Here is a 16566-nt window from a genome sequence, read left to right as displayed (position 1 = left end):
GAAGGGTGCTGTTTGAAAATGGTCAAAACTAAGTGTAATAGCCAAAAGTGTTTGTTTATTGCCATTGCTTTCTAGGTTAAGATCTCTTTGGCTAACTTGAAGTGTGGTGCAGATAATTTTTCCTCAGTTTTTCTATTAATAGGACAAAATTTTAGCTGAGGTGTGTTTCACACTGTTGGTTCTAGAGGTAAAGATAGGTAAGTCCATCTTAAAGAATAAATACTTCCCTACTCTTCTTCAAGCAAGCCAGCCAATTAATTTTATAATTCAACTTGAATCAAAAACTGGATCCAGCAGTACAATTACAGGTATGCAGATCCATCCTGTCAAAAAATTTGTTCTTCATTACTGATCTTGTAATATTTTTTCCTGTCTGTTGTGAAGTTGGTTTCGTAGTGACTTTTAGGACAGTGTAACTTCTCAGTCTTGAAAAACAGAGTTTGAAAAAATCATATAGTAGACCTATGTGGAAAATACACATTGATGCCTAACCTTATGAGGGTAGAAAATACAACACCATTTAAAAAAACTGAGAGTGGGAGCAGGTGTCATGGAAGATCAGGAAAGAAGTAAGACCTGTAAGCTTGATGTCTGTACTGGACAAAGGAGTAGAAACAATAACAAGGGATACTACAGTTGATACCTGGATAAACATGATACAGTTGGGATAAATCATATGCCTTTTTGAAAGGAAGGTTATGCCTCTCCAACAACGGGATCAAAAATCATCTGAGTAAGGATAGTATGGTATTCTCTGCTAACACTTCCAGAAAGCCTGTGCAAAAGTTTCTAACAAAAAACTCTTGAAGAAACTAGAGGAGATGTGAGACTTAGAAGAAAAGGTTCTTGCACAGATAAGTAATAGGTTAAAAGTGGGTGTCAAGGCGTGGGGTACAGTTTAGGCCTCACCAGGGAGAGGAGTCACCCGTACTGCGCGTAAGCAAGTTGGAAAGCTGAGTGAACCATAAAGTGAGATTTTCTTGCTGGATCAGCAAGTGTTGGTGCTAAATGTGGAGAATTACAGTAAGCCCTTACAAGACTGGGTGGCTGAGCAACAAAACAGCACATAAACTTCTGTGTAGGTAACTGCAGAGTAATGTACATGGAGAAAAAACTTTTGTAACTGCACATGTAAAATGATAACCTCTATACGTGTTTCCATGCGTATAGAAGCACATGAAATTATAAGTAGCATAGAAGCAGTGGGGTTTGATTGTTCAGCATCTCTTTTAGTAAGAGTCTAGGGAGTGCAAGTCTTTGAAACCAACAATAGCTGGTTCAGAATAAAAGATGTTTTTTCTTGCAGTGTAGTCAGGTTGTACATGAAACATTATGCTGCAGGCTTAAGCAGCTGGTAGAAGTTTACATGGTCTTACTGGGGAGCTAGATGAGCTCACGCAGGGGAAACTGAAAATAACTAAATACGTAGGAATCACATTTGAATCACATCCATGTCAGGAAGTTTCTGAGCTTGAAAATGGATAGTCTCTAAATATCATATATGATTGCCCTGTTTTTCACCTTTCCTGAGCACATGCTGTTGGCTGTTTAGTTAGAATTAGGATGCTAGAGCTCTAGTAAGGACTTTCTTAGGTTCCTCTATAGATTTTCCTCAGGATTTCAGTGCCATGACTGAGAGAGATAAGAATTCATTTCCTAAAGGAACGTCTAGCATTTTAAGGGTTTATGTTCCAGGCAGAAGTAAATAGAAATAAGAAAGAGTCTGTGATCCTGAAAGAAGCCTGTGGTCCTTGCTTAAAGGCCTTTGAATTTTCTCACCTTGCTCAGAAGAAACCTTGATCTTTAGTTTTCCAGATGTGTTTCAATCCTATTTAAGGCTCCTGTTTACGGCTGGAAGGAAATATTTAGTACTTGTGAATGCAGGAGCAATCTGAATTTACCTTTTGGACCCAAATTACAGGATGTTTTTTGATTGAGACTAGTATTTCTGTACAAAAGAGAAAATCTCCTCTGTCTTGAAGACTGTTAGCCTTGTTTTATGTTCTCTGTAAAGGAATGATATGTAGAAGGATGGCTTGGAGCCTTATATTAAACCAGCTGAGATTGCTTTCTAAAGTCAGTTAGACTGGGTCTAGTCTTAATAGCTCATAAGGTCACAAACACATGACCTAGTGCTTAAAAAGGCATTGATTACTTGAGTATATATTAAGTCGTCTATCATTGTAAACACTCCAGTAATCCTGCTCAGAAGATTATCACAAGTCAATAAATTAGAAGCCATGACACACAGAGGAAAATATGCCTCTTTTTTATGTATGTATGATTGTTTTATTTATGTATGATTGACAGATGTCACTGTTATGGAATGTTTGAAGACCTCAGCCATGCTAAAAGACCCAAGACTAACCATTAAGATGAATCTTCTGTTCTATACAGCAAAATCAGTACCTGTTCCAACAACTTCAGCTACTCAGCTCTGCCCTGTGTTCCTTCATACTTGCTGTAGCGGTTGTTTCATAATTTAAATTTGCACTGTCTGTGCAGAATTTATCGCAAATCAAAGTGTTCCCCATAGTTCTCCTTTGATCTAAGTAGTAAATACCTAGTAGTAGTAATGGTCTCTGGCCAAATTAGAAACTGCAGATGAGAGAGAGTGACAAATGATGTCTTTGAAAACACTGTATTTTGTCCTGTTACTCCTGGGACATATTTTAGTAATAAAATTTACATAGAATGTAATTCCATATTCTTCCTATCTCAGATATAAGTACAAGAAAATGGCAGGAAAAGTTAACTGAAAAAGAAATTCCAGTGCCATCTACTTTTACTGTAATTCTCACTTTCAATGCATGCAACCAATTGAATATATACTAAAATAGTAAGTACTTTCTGTAAAATTGAATGTAAATACTTCAAAATATATATAAATACATTATCTGTGTATAAAAAAAGTTATAGAAAGTGATGATCTGAAAAGCCTAAATGCTTTACTGAACATCATAGTTCGTATATTCTGCTTTATCAATTTAATATCAGATAGTATGTATGGCATGAGTCCTTAAATGTTTTTAAAAACATACAGCACAATAGCAGATTTTTAGTAAAGGAAAGAACTAAGAAGCAAGATAAACTTCATTACTATAAGAATTTAAAGAGGACATAATTGGAAAGTTAAGATATTTCTGGTGAATGGAAAAGAGCCAGAGAAATCAGGGAGGGAATAGCAGGATTGTGGCAACTAAAGGAGTATTTCTTCAATGCTGAAAGATTTTCTGTTTTTTGTAAATTGCCTAAACAATACCTTCCTAAATCCCATTTTGTAAAGGTGTACAGGCAACTAGCTTTCTTCAAATACCTGCTGACGTTACAGCATGGAAATGATATGAAGGGGAAACAGGATGGAAAGAAAAGAAAGAAACATAGTCTCATAGCTTTACTGTCACACAGTACATTACTAGTTTTCTGATTGGAGTGAAATGAGGGTGTTGATTTGGTTTGGCAGGAGATCCAGATACGAGGTACCTTTTAAGAAAGTTGCTTTCCAAGGGACAATTTCCAACTAGAAGATGTCTGGGAAGGAATAAAATAAAAGATGTGGAAGGGGACCAGGCATAGTAAGATGTGTCAGAAGCAGCTCCTGTATGTTGTTCTAAGGACAAGGATAAATCATTTAAATTTTATTCATATGTTGAGGAGGAGAAGACTGTAGAGAAATTCAGTGCAGAGTTGTGCATGATTAGAATAGTGATTTGGGCAGGTGATTGATGCTGATGTCTGGGACCGCCAGAACTGAACACCTGAAGCTGTCACTTTCAAACAATCTAAAAGCTATGATCAAAAAGTAAGAGATAATATTCTCTAGCTAGCCATGTTCAAATTCCAGAAGAAACTTTTAGTTGATTATTTTTCTCATGCGTAGCAGAATTATGGCTAAAAATGTTTGGAACTACTTTGGGGTTTGAATTATGTAAAGCTTGCCTTTACTTACTGTCTAGCAAAAGTCAGACACGATCTTTTCATCAAGAAATGATAAGCCAAAGATATACTGCATTTTTTTGGGAAGAATAACTTTCCATTCTTAGATCAGAAAACAGAAATTTCTTCATCTGCTTTTGTCACTTCAGATCTAGAACTTTTAGGTTTAGCATTAGTAGATCTTCTGTCTTGCAAATATTTAGCATGGCATGGGTGCAATGTGATGCTCGCAACCACTGTGTTACCAAAAGACGCTGGACATTCCTGTGGGTTTTTTAGGTAAAATTGCATGAATTTTCTCATTGTGGATTAATAAATACCTATCAACCAGAAATTCTCATCTACATGTTATACTTTTACTTTTGCCTTATTCATATTAATACTGATTTTCTCCGTTGCCAAGAAAGGTATTGTAGTAAGGAGAGGGTTAGCAGGTTGGCTGTCACTATTAGCTGAGGATGAACAAGATGGTAGGTTAGTAAATTGAAGCAGATGATAGAAGAGACCATCAGAAACCAAAGCTCTAATTTAAGAGAAAATTGCTCTTTGCAACTTTTGGTTCAAGTATATACCCTTTCTCTTAAGCAACAGTGTTCCCTTATTTATATTCCTGTATGTCATGATGTTCTTTAATCTTTACATAACTTAAATTACTTTGGTATGAAAGAACATGCTTCTGATGGGCCTTTCTGATAGTTGGCAATATGGTGATTGCTGGCTTTTTCATGTTGTGTCAGCCAACAGCATGAATAATAAAAATATCATTCATAAAATGATTCAGAAATGTATCTTTTCTGTATGTCCTGTCAGTATTTTCATTTGTTTCTGTGCTCTCTTATTTTTTTCATGAAATTTTCCATTAGCCAGAGAGAGATAATGAAGTATGTTAATTTTTATGTCCCTTCTCAGCTTTTTATTATATGCAATGGCTTGTCTACAATGCTAAGCAGTTTTAAAAGGGACCAGGCAAATAAAGTAGTGAAGCACAACTACATCTGTGGTAATGGAATTCATTGTTTCAGTCAATAAGTATTGTAATTCATTAGAGACAGCTAATATAGTCTGAAATGCTGAATTGTTACTTTTAAAACCAGTGAAAACCAATAAGCATAATTAAACTGCTTTTCAATTTGCTACAGAAATACAAGCCTGGTCGATGTGATGATATTTTAAAATGGAAGCCACCCAGCCTGAACTCTGTTGATTTTCGTCTAAAGATAACAAGAATTGGTGGAGAAGGGTATGTAACCTCTTCCCTTTTAAAATGTATAGCACTCCTGTGAATGTCCCTTAGCAGTGAATCTCTCCTGATATTTCTGGGCACTTCCTGGGGCTAAGCCTTTCTATATTCTGTAGAATTTGTTTACTGAAACTATAAGCTACTGTTGTAATCTGTGTTGTACTGAAAACAATGACAGATGTTTATAACATAAATTCACTCATTCTTAAGTTTCATAAAATCTCTTTAAAAAGCTCTGTTTGGATTTGGCACTACCCCTTGTGTTTTCAGAAGGTGGGCAAGCTGTACTAGCTTAAGTTTTTATATAAAATGGCTATTTTCCATTGGTTTTCTGCAAAATAATATCAACAACCTATGCTTTCTTCCATTTTAGAATTCTGCAAATGACAAACTGCTCTTGTTTTCTTAGAGAAATAGAAAACTTGACATTTTTACTCAATAGGTATTCTTTGGTATTGTCTTTAAAACCATTAAAGTCTTAATCAAAACCAGTGAGTTCTAATGGCAGAAGATATGTAAATCTTTACATTGCATCAGTTCTACGTACTGTTTGCCTAGTTAAGTCACTGTGCATATTAAATAGGGGCAGTTTCCATGTTCAGTTACTCATATTGTGGAAATAATTAACCAAATTAATCTGTAAATAGTGTAATACCTAAATATGTTAATGCTTATGTTCCTGTCACATGCATAAGAAAAAAATAATCCTAGAAATCTGACATTTGATAAATAAAGTACAGTTCTTCCAGATAAGTTTTACTTCATCTTGCGTGACAGTTGACAGCTATTGGTAACATAAGTGCGTTCATCCAACAAAAGAAAAGTTAATGAAGTACTGGGTGGGAAAAAATAATTTGCCATTGTTGGGAGAGAGGTATTTATGTTAAGTAATGACCTATGAAACAGTAGCTTCTGCCCAGTTAAACACAATGAATGAATGAAATACTCCAGATTTAACTGCTTCAGTTGTTAATTTCAGTATCCAATTTATCGCTTGGTAAAATCTGAAGTCATTTGAGGAAGCATCAGAATAATACTGATTTTGAAGTTGTTGACTAGATTTATAAAACAAGCATCTTTAATTTTAGACTGTAAAAAGGCAGTTCCTGAGTTCTGAGCACTACCATAAATAATTTTTAGTTATATCACATATCAACCATTTCTGTTTTGATGAACTGAAAGTCTTGCTACTGGCAATGCTAACATAACAACAGTAGGCTTCCTGCCTCCCCCCACCCCAGCTGAGACTAAAAGTAAGCATTGATACTGCTTTCAGTCTTTTAGGTAGAATTTTTTCTTCTTAAGTAATCAAAAAGACATCTGGCATGCATTTGACAGCTGAGTAATACAGATGTGAATTAAGTACTGTTACAGAATTTGTGTGTTGTTTTGGTACGGTTAAGCAATATTATTTACGGAAATAGAAGGTATGCCTTTGTATTGATCTCCTACTGACAAATGAGGACCCAAAGTCAAAGTATTGATCTCAAATGACAGCTTGAAACAACGAGAACAAGGATTGTCTGTGGTTTCCAAGTCCTCTGTTCTGATTTACAGGCTTATCTTTACGTCTTGAATTGTAGACATATCTAAACCTATGTTACAAGTGTGTGTGATCTTTTCACAGTTTACAGCCTAGCTAGTAGTGATACAGGATGAACGTGTATTGCAAAACTCCAACCATGCAGCCCTTGTATTTATAGTTCCCTGTTCACTTAAACAGTAAAAAAAAAGCATATAGGGGCATTATTTATTCAGTAGCATAAGATTAGAGCACTGTCAGCTGTTGGGCCTGTCTTTTGGATAGCAAATGTAATTGAGAACCTGAACAATTGTAAACAATCTTGTGCATTTTTCATATGAATAAAGGAGTTACCTCTAGGGAGTTTGTCAGATTTTAGTCAGTATGATTATTTTCCATTTACCTAAAATTCCCCTGTGTTTTCAGTTGTGCATTTCCATCCATGAATCAGTCTGCAGTAGTAATGTTAACTGCAAAATAGCTGTGTTTCACCCCAGATGTAGTTTGGTTGTGGATGAATGACTAATTGTTTTTATCTAGGGTTCAGTTATTTCAGTATTGATATTGGAAGGAGTTTTACCATTGAATTAAAAAGAAGGATTTGGATTATAATCAATGAACTACTTTTAGAATGAGCTTCCCTATAAAGACGAAGGCTGTGTAACAAAGAATAAACATAAAAAAAAAAAGGAACTATTGCATCCCAAAGAAAGGCAGGGTTTCTGTAACCTCAGTGACCTAGTCCTGGCACTCCTGTTCAGTGCACATATTCGAAAGAAATTGCATTGTTGCACCTTAGTGAGTTACAGGTTATCAGCTGAGCCATGGTAATTGTCCCCTGTGTATTGTCATAGTCCAGCCTGTCCAAGCATCAGGATGATGCTTAGGTTAACTCTTTTTATGTTGTTTGCAAGAATTCCAGTTTATGCTCTCTCTCAGTCTCTTCTCATGACATCAATATAGTTAATTCTATTTAAAAAAAATAAAAACAAACAAAACCCCAAAGCAACAACATATTAAGTCAGCTAAACAAGAGAGCACTTCGTCATTTCTCTCTAGTGATACACAGCAGTTGAACTGAAAAGCCCTCACATTAGATGTGCTTTAAAAAGGTAGACGCACTTCCCAGCACTTCTCTGTCATTTCAGGTTTAGTAAGATAATGGTCTCACATCAGCAATGTGAAGTGAAGCCCTTTGATCTTATAATAGTACCTTGTATTTTTCCTAAATTGTAATGATACTCATAGAAAATAAAGTAACAGGGACTTAAGCACATCAACTGCATTTCCAAATGACCTACAAGTTAAATGACCTTATCAGAAGAGACTGTAGAGGGTGTTTAATTGCGGTGTGCAGTATCTCAGTTACAGTACAGAGAAGACTGTTTTTAAACAGTAGAGATGCTTTTTCCCAAAATGTCTGACTCTAAGAATATTTCTTAAAAAAATAAAAACCTCAAACTAACTCTGTGCCTTACTTAAATGTCACAAGTATCAGCAGAAAATGTCTACATAGTGCCAGATCTGTGGTAGCTTCCCAAACCAGAATTTCTTAAATGTCCATGCTTCCTTTTGCATTTTTTAAATTAGCCTGTGCGAGTACCTTAATTTTATATGAATCAGACATTCTAAAATCAAATTACAAGCAAGGTTTTGGTTTTATTGGCTTTGAATGAATATTTTACTGGGTGAATCTGATACTATTTCAAATCACCGAATAATACAAATTTTATGTAGAACCTTGAAGTATTGGAAAGAATAATTTTACTCATTTTCTAAGACAGAAATAGTAATAAAGGCTTGTTTCTTTCAAAAAAAGTAATCTGAAGTAGATATGAACTCTCTGTTAGTTGCAAGTCTACTTTTTTTATTATTATTATATCCATGTTTAAGTAGAACACCTGGGGAGAAAAAAACAAACAGTGTGTAGGCAAAGTTCTGTGTAGCTTGGGCATTGTCAAGTGATAAAGTGCAGTACATTTGAGGATAGTAGGGTCTTCAGATCTTGACAGCAGGGGCTTAAAATCTTGGGTGCATTGGTAATTACAAATCAACAACGAAATACAGATACCGTGAATACAGACACGTGAACCTTTTCCTTTTGTTAGATGTGATGTTGTCCTTTTTGTTCTATAAATTAGAAGGAGCTTTGGGGGTGGGTGGGAAGCTGCAGCTGGTTCAAAATAGCTGTGATGTTCTTGATTTGCTCTCATATAGCTATGTGTCTGTCACAGGGTGACATCCTTTTCATAAGCTAGTCTTCCTTGCCCTTCTGCTTTGAAAAAAATAATTGGTAACTAGCTGAAAAAATCACAGAAGTTAATTGAATCAGCTAAGATCTGCAGAACTGACATGATAGTTTGTTTGGCCCATGTTTTGTTGCTCCCTCCTCTCTTTCCATTCCCCCTTTTATGTGATTCATAAATTGTCAGTTTGGGCTGTGAGCTCTTTGCCTCTTCACCTGTTTGGAGAACATCCATTATCAAAGAGCACAAACTTGTTCGTATGTGTGCCATCCATCACAGAAAGAGAGCTTTACAAATAGTACCCTGGCGATAAAAAAAAATAATAATAAAATCCTACATTCCTGTAGCCTGCAAAGATCAGAGTCAAGATTGGGGCTGCATTGCTGTTGGGTACAGTGGAGTTATGAGGCTGAATGCAGATGATGTCACACAGCAATTATGGAACAAATAAGGACAAGACATTGCAAATAGATGCAGAGATGCACAGTGCCGGGATGTCAGCAGGAAGAGTGCAGGTTTGAATATATTAACTGCATTTGTGGCTAGACTGTTGTTAGAGGAAGCGTGTGCTTCGAAGTTGCTTACTTTTTATAGAATTGTGAGAGTTGCAAATGCAAGTAAAGGAGTAATTTGTTTAGCTAGTACCTACAGGCATTCAGCTGTTACAAGAGTAGGTCTTACTTCTAGTTCTGAAGAAATGTAGGGGCAGGGTTGTGCACACTGATCAAGATAATATGCTATGTGTGGAAAGAATGGTGCGGTGACACAGAAAGGGGAGACACAACTGCTGCTATGGTAGATATATGCATGCGCAACTGCCACCATTGGCATTGTGATGGAAGCCAGTAGACATTTTATGTAGGAAGTATTTATGCTGTATTGCTGCTATGAGGATATTTAAAATCTTGTAACGTTTTAGTTTTTAAAAACTATTTTCAAAGTGAGGCTTTGAATCTAACCTCTATTTATACTCTGGTACACTGAACATAATGTTGTACCTTCCACAACTAATACTCAGGATGCTTTTGGAATTTCTAATGTTGGATTTCAGAAATGAGCTCAGTCTCATCTTTTTATACGTTCAAGTGGCAGCCTTGGGCAATCTCCATCTGTCAGATAATTATTCGACTTTAGCTACTCATTTCTCCGGATTTTTAAAAGCTTTGCCTCATATCATCGTAAAATTATCTATATGCTTGCCAAATGGAATGTAGCCTTGTATGTTTTATACACCCTGTTCCTTTTTCTTAAACTAGCTGCCATCTTAAAGTAGTCTTTCCCATTGGTCATGTCAGCCATCATCATGATTATCCAGTCTGTCAAAGATCCATTTCTATCTCTGAGATTAAGAAAAGCTCCCAAATACCAGATGCCTCTAAATTTTTCTTCTCTCTCATGCATTTCTCTATCCTGTTTTACATTTGGATGGATACATTATTCCTATTTGCCCGTGTAGCTTAGCTTTCTTCCTGCTTTTGAGTATGGAAGTTGAGGGCTGATGCCTTCCCCGGCTAAACAACTATAAGGTGGTAGAATCTGGGAGAGGGGTGGGAGAAGCGGGCAGTGAAGGAATGATCTTGGGTTTCAAGATGGCTGGCTTTGGCTTTTTCAAGGAACGGGTAGGTAGTATCCCATGGCAGGTTCCCGAAAGTGCAAAGAGGCCCAGGAGAGCTGGTTGATATTCCAGGATAGCCTCCTGAGAACATACGAGGACATGAAGGAAGACAGGCAGGTGTGGCTGACAGCCGGCATGCTTGAATGGGGAATTCCTGGGTCGACTCGTGCAGACAGGGAAGTGTAAGGAATATGTAAACTGTGACAGGGCTCTGTGGAGAGCATGAGAACAGAGTTTGGGTGTGGAGGGAAGGAATTCAGAAAGCCAAAACTTAGCCGGAGTTGAAAGTGAGTCAAGGACTTCTATAGGTACCCTGGTAATGAAAGGAAGACCAAGGCAAGTGGTGCGCTGCTGATGCAGCACTAGATGTAGTGACAGAAGGTACAAGAAGGGCTGAGGGTACACACTGCTGCCTTTGCTTTGGTCTTGACTGGCAAGGTCTGCTCTTGGACCTCTGAGTCCCTGTACTTCATGGCAGCGTGCAGGGAAATTAATTAGTGCCACCAGGTGAGGAAGTTCAGGTTAGGGACTATTGATGCAAACTGGACCTCAGGGTACTGGAGGGGGCAGAGCTTTGAAACTGGGGCAACAGTTAGCCCTTGTGGCAAAGATGGCCAACCGATAACTGGGCTGCAGGTAGAGCAGATGGTTCCTTGTCTCTATTCAGCATTTGCGAGACTGTATGTGGAGTACTGTCTAGCTTTGGGCTCCCCAGTATGAAAAAGATGTTGAGGTACTGAAGCAAGTACAGTGGAGGGCCACCCAAGGCAGCGGGGGATTGGAGAACATGACATACAAAGAGGGGCTGAGAGAACTGGGTTCACTCTGTTCAAAAAAGAGAAGGCTGCATAATACTTTATGGCTGTTTACTACTCCCTAACGGCAGGTGATAGAGAAGACGGAGCCAGGCTGCTCAGAGACGCACGCTGAGAGAATGAAAAGCAGAGGACACAAGCTGTAGGGTCTCCATCTTTGGAGGTATTCAGAATGAACTGGGTGTGGCTGTGAGCAACCCCGATATAGCTTGGAAGCTGACCCTGTCTTGAGCATGAGGCAGATGACATGCAAAGGTCCTTTCCAGTCAGAGTTATTTTGAGATTATCTGCAGATCAGATGTTAAATATTTTGCAAATGATATGGAACTGGTAGACATTTAGCTCCTAAATATTTTAAAGCATTTTTGTTTTTAATTCTTCATGCTTTCTTTAATGTAGATAGATACTTTTTCAGAATACTCGCTGTACCTATATTTAATTTAGAAATTGTGGGATTGTTCTTTTGGAGACAATTTTTGAGTTGCCAAGTAAAATAACATGCATTTTTTACAGAGAGGAATTTGACATTGTTCTTTTTTATATGCTGTAAAGGTTTGCCAGATACATAATATGAAAATTGCTTAATCTAAATACAGAAAGTTTCTATCTTCATTTTGCTGTAGCTTGAAGAATATGTATGCTGCTCTCAGACTTACTGGAACTCGCTTGTGAGCATGCTTTTACACCAGTATAAGTTAATTTTTTAAATTATAGGAGTTACTAGAGAATATTCTTGAACATCCTGTTCGAAGTGCTTTCGATGGATTTTAGAAATTGGTATGAGCTTCTTTGAAATGCATTTTTGTGTGTAGTAAGTATTTGGTCTCCTTTGAACAAGAAGTATTTTTTCCAGATTTTGTGAGTATGCCATAAATAATACTTTAACTCAGAATATTTTTTCCTCCATTAATTGCCTGCAGTATGAATCAATAGTCAGTTGTTTGGGGTTTTTTTTAGTTTGTTGCTCAGTGAGATTTTATTGTGTATTTTTGTGAGTTTACAGATCGGTAGATTTAAAACCATGTCTGGAAAAGAGCATTAGTATAGAATTATTACAGATCTGAAGGCTTAACTATTTTTCATGGTGTTTGGATTTAAAGAAACTTGTATTTAGGTAAAAACCCTCAGCTCAGATGACTTCCTTGCATGCTGTGCTGTATTTCAAAGAATAACAAAGCAAACTAAGAGGGGAAAAAATTATCACCGTGGTAGAGAAGAACAAACAGGCTGGACAGCCAAAGATACTGTGCATGTTTTGTACTCTTCACCAGTCTTACTCTGAACATTTTATTATTTAATTTTCTGATAATACCAAACTCACAAATCATAAAAGAACAGGTACAAGTACTAAAGAGTGAATATATTAAAGATAAGAATAACTCATGACGGTCATAACTCCAAGGGTGCCATTCAGTTTGCTGTGATACCATCAGAATGTTTTGAAAGTGGTTTAGGAGTCAGAAGCCCAGTTTTCGGTGTCTTCCTGAATTCACAAGTATTTTGGATTCAGCAAAACATGTCAATAAAATAAATGACCCTGATGTGAGTTGTTTGCACTTCAGCCATGACAGTGCTATCAATATGGTATATATGCAACTGTGGGCTTCTAAAACACTGGGAGATCATCAGCAGTTTCATCTTCCCTGTGTGATAGTGAAGAGAAACTCTCGGTACAGGCACTTGTCTTAAAACCTCAGAGACATTAGAAAAGAAACCTACCTAATTATTTTTTTGTATAATTATCTACTATCTCTGATTTTGTAGAGATTCCAGTTGTGATGACTGATTTAAAAAAATAAAAAATGTATGATGATTTTTTTAAAAAAAATTAGCATTTTAAGGGGCATTCTGAGGAAATAAATCTGTTACTTTAATGGTTTAGGTTCTGCCGTAGGCTTGGTGATTCGCACTTGTCATCTTTTTGGCTAATGGCCAGCTTGTAGTTTTCACCTGGGAAAAGGTGCTTACCTTATTGTAGAAACACACTGAAATCAGTAAGGCTATAGGTGCATGTATCTGTCTGTGGGGGACCAGTTTGAAGAGCCAAGGCCTGATGAGTCAATGGTGACACAGAATCTACGTTGTTACTTACCCAAGTGATAGGGAAAAGATTAGTAACTACTGGGTATGGAGCTTGTGTGCATGCTGCACTCCGACCCGGAACACCTAGTGCTTTGTAAAAAGCCATTAATAGTTTACGGTAGAGATTTGATTCCATCTGACAGCAGGCGTAAGCGTGTTATCCTACTAGAGGATCTTAAAAAGGCCAAAATTCCTTGTTTTCATACACTTTTTGCTTGCTTGCTTTTTACAAAGCAGTCTTGATGACACTGAGTGTGAAGTACAAACAAGGTTTTGTACTGAATTCTGTTCTGAAATCAACTTCAAGACTTTTAAACACAGGATCTACTTAATTTTCAGCGTTATTGTATATGTGAGAAATAAGTGCTTATTTTAACTTTGAAACCCAGTTTTCAAAGGATGTAAACTGCTTAAGCTTCACATGAAATGAATCAGATTTTTTTATTTATAAATGTATATTCCTAAATGCATATGTATGTGTGTGTACACACACAGGTGACAGCTGTTGCTTTATGTTGTAAAATTAAAAACACAAACAAAAATGTAAAAGAATTCCCTTGGCTGTTACAAATCAAAACAAGACTCCTCTTTTCCTCCTCATGTTTACATGTGGGAACCCTATCCTCCTTTTGTCATACTTCTTAATTTTGAAGATTATCCATTTGATTAAATCAGACTTTGCTATTTCCGATTTTTAGCTCTTTTTGTGTAAGTATATTTCTTAACTGGACATTCCTGACTTCTCCTTTTTGATATTTTTCCTGCTTAAGCAATATGGTTTTCAATGCCTTGGTTTCATGGTTTTAAGCCAGGTAACTAACTGGTTCTGCATCTATACTCCACCAACCAATGTTCCACTGTTGGCTTATGAACGGTAGAAAAGTTGTATATGGCAATAGAGAAGAAATGCCAGCATGTTGCTCTTGCTTTGTATGTATAAGCTGAACACTTTTTTTCTTTACCTAACTGCAAAATTTATATATGTGTAGATACAAAATACTGGGGAGTTTAGAGACAATTCTAATGTTCTTGAAAGATTAAAAGCATCATTATTCATATGCTAGTCATCCTATTGTCAGACCTCCCGATCTCTGAGACATACGACAGTAAGAAGGTTTATGTTACACAGTTTTAATGAGGTTGCTTTTATATTCTCCCCAAAAGCAATACGTATATCCTAATCAGTTTTCAGGATGGGGGAAAATGAATTCTGAAGTGAAGAGAAAACTCGCTCAGGGCAGCATGGTGTACTAATAAGAAAAGGACAGTCCTCAGCTGTACCCAGCAGATGGCATTTTCCCCCCTTATAACAACTAAATATTTTCAAACCTATAATCTTTGGCTATTTTCATACTCTAAAATAAAGCCTTTTTCCACGAAGTATTAAAAGATTGCACTGTGAGCAAATATTTGTCAGTGGATTATAAATGATATATAATGTGTATATCTCTAATTACAGGATAGAGAAGATTGGAATGAGGAGAACAAAACAGGCTAGTGAACTTAGTTATTTTACTTTTTCCCCCTCAAGTCTTCATATCAAAACCATCGTCTCTCACAGATGTTCATAAAAGCACTTCACCCTTTTGGTGAATGTTAAAGCGTCAAATCTCAAGTGCTCAAGTTTTTAATCTTTTTACTCAGGAGTACAAAATTCTGTTGAAAGTGGATATTCAGTGGTAGGAGATCACTGATTTTGGGCGTAGAGCAGGATAGTTGGACTCAGAAGTGAACTGGTTATCTCCTAATGAAGGCTCTGAACTATTCTTACCCCTCCAGAAGGGAAAATTTGCTATGGGCATGGTTAACCCTTCTCAACTAATGTATTAATAATATAATATTGCTGACTTCTTCATTTGTGATGATAATGATCTGTACACAGTTCTGATTCAGGACTTACTGTTGTTCGTTCTGCTTTCATTCAAGAAGAGAAGCAGAAATGACTCTCAAGCTTCACTGAGCAAGATGTTTGTGCTTAGTTTCTGCACAATACCCAGTTTGATAAAAAATTGCACACATTAAGTGATAAGAAAATTGTGTTTTGTGAGATGAATTGCGTATCATGATAAGTTAGAATAATGTTTTGGTTTTGAAAGAGGTAATGGTATGGCATGCAAATGCATTCCTCCAGCTGACATAGGTCATGAATGCAGCTTGTTTTAACAGCAGTAGTATTAAGCTTCAGTTATTTAAATTATGTCACTAAAACTAGATAATCAAAACTGGTCTTTTTCCTCTTTCACTCAGCCTTATAGTAGGATATGATGAATGGTTTCTGCAAAAACAGTAATAATTTCTCTGTTGTTTACCTTACCTCTCTTACATGAAAAATAAGAGGAAGCTATTATAAAACTTACATATTTTTTTTTAAATGTATTTTATGCCCGTTGTTTCTTTGCAATATTCAGAGACATTCACAATGGAGGAATTTTCCAAGTGTCTTCTGAAGATGATATCCTGCTTTTTGGGAGATAAAATTGAGATTCTTTGATGTTCTTTGGCTGGCGAATTGTTGTGGTTTGGTAGGGCCTGTATTGGCAAAAGGCACATCTGTATTCGGTCTGTGGCAAGTGGAGTGTCCAGTGTTTACACTTACAAAACACTTTCATTTGACTAAAAATAAATGCGGTCCATGCATTTAAAGCATGGCATTGCCTGTACCCATTGCTTAAAAACATACATTGTTGACAAGTTTACTAGACAAGCCTGAGGAAGAAGAATGAACCCTAACTAGTGGAGAAAAGAGCTAATACTGAAATTATATAGCATTGTCTGTCTGTTGCTTTCCATTGTATAGATTGAAGATCATTCATTTCCCAAAGGATTTTATATAGCATTTGGTCCAAATGTTTGTGTTTATTGCTGAAAACTGTGTTACAAAATGGACGATTCTTTTTACGTGAGACTTGCATACAGAAAGATTTTAAACAACCCAGAAATCCATATATAATCCATATAAAGGTAGACTTTGCAGGTTAATTTGCCTTTTGCAGTTTTTTCCATGTGAATGTTTAAACAGTGCAATCTAGTTATGTACTGTTGTTTAATGCAGAAGATATATATCTATTATTGCTCAATCTGAATTACTCCTTTGATTCACTAAATTTGAA

The 16566-nt window shown here is 36.6% G+C and overlaps 1 protein-coding gene across 4 annotated transcripts in view; it reads left to right on the top strand.

The window, feature by feature from the left end:
• The window catches only part of RNGTT (RNA guanylyltransferase and 5'-phosphatase), a 193439-nt gene that overhangs the window by 126320 nt on the left and 50553 nt on the right, over nucleotides 1–16566 (top strand). For all 4 annotated transcript variants that reach the window (XM_037391363.1, XM_037391362.1, XM_037391364.1 and 1 more), the window contains one exon: nucleotides 5076–5176. In XM_037391363.1, coding sequence (XP_037247260.1) covers nucleotides 5076–5176 — 101 coding nt within the window. The remainder of the gene's footprint in view (nucleotides 1–5075; nucleotides 5177–16566) is intronic.

Source organism: Falco rusticolus, chromosome 6 (assembly GCF_015220075.1).
Source record: "Falco rusticolus isolate bFalRus1 chromosome 6, bFalRus1.pri, whole genome shotgun sequence".
NCBI lineage: Eukaryota > Metazoa > Chordata > Aves > Falconiformes > Falconidae > Falco > Falco rusticolus.
The sequence above is the reverse complement of the archived record's forward strand: the minus strand, read 5'-3'. Positions and strand labels throughout refer to the sequence as shown.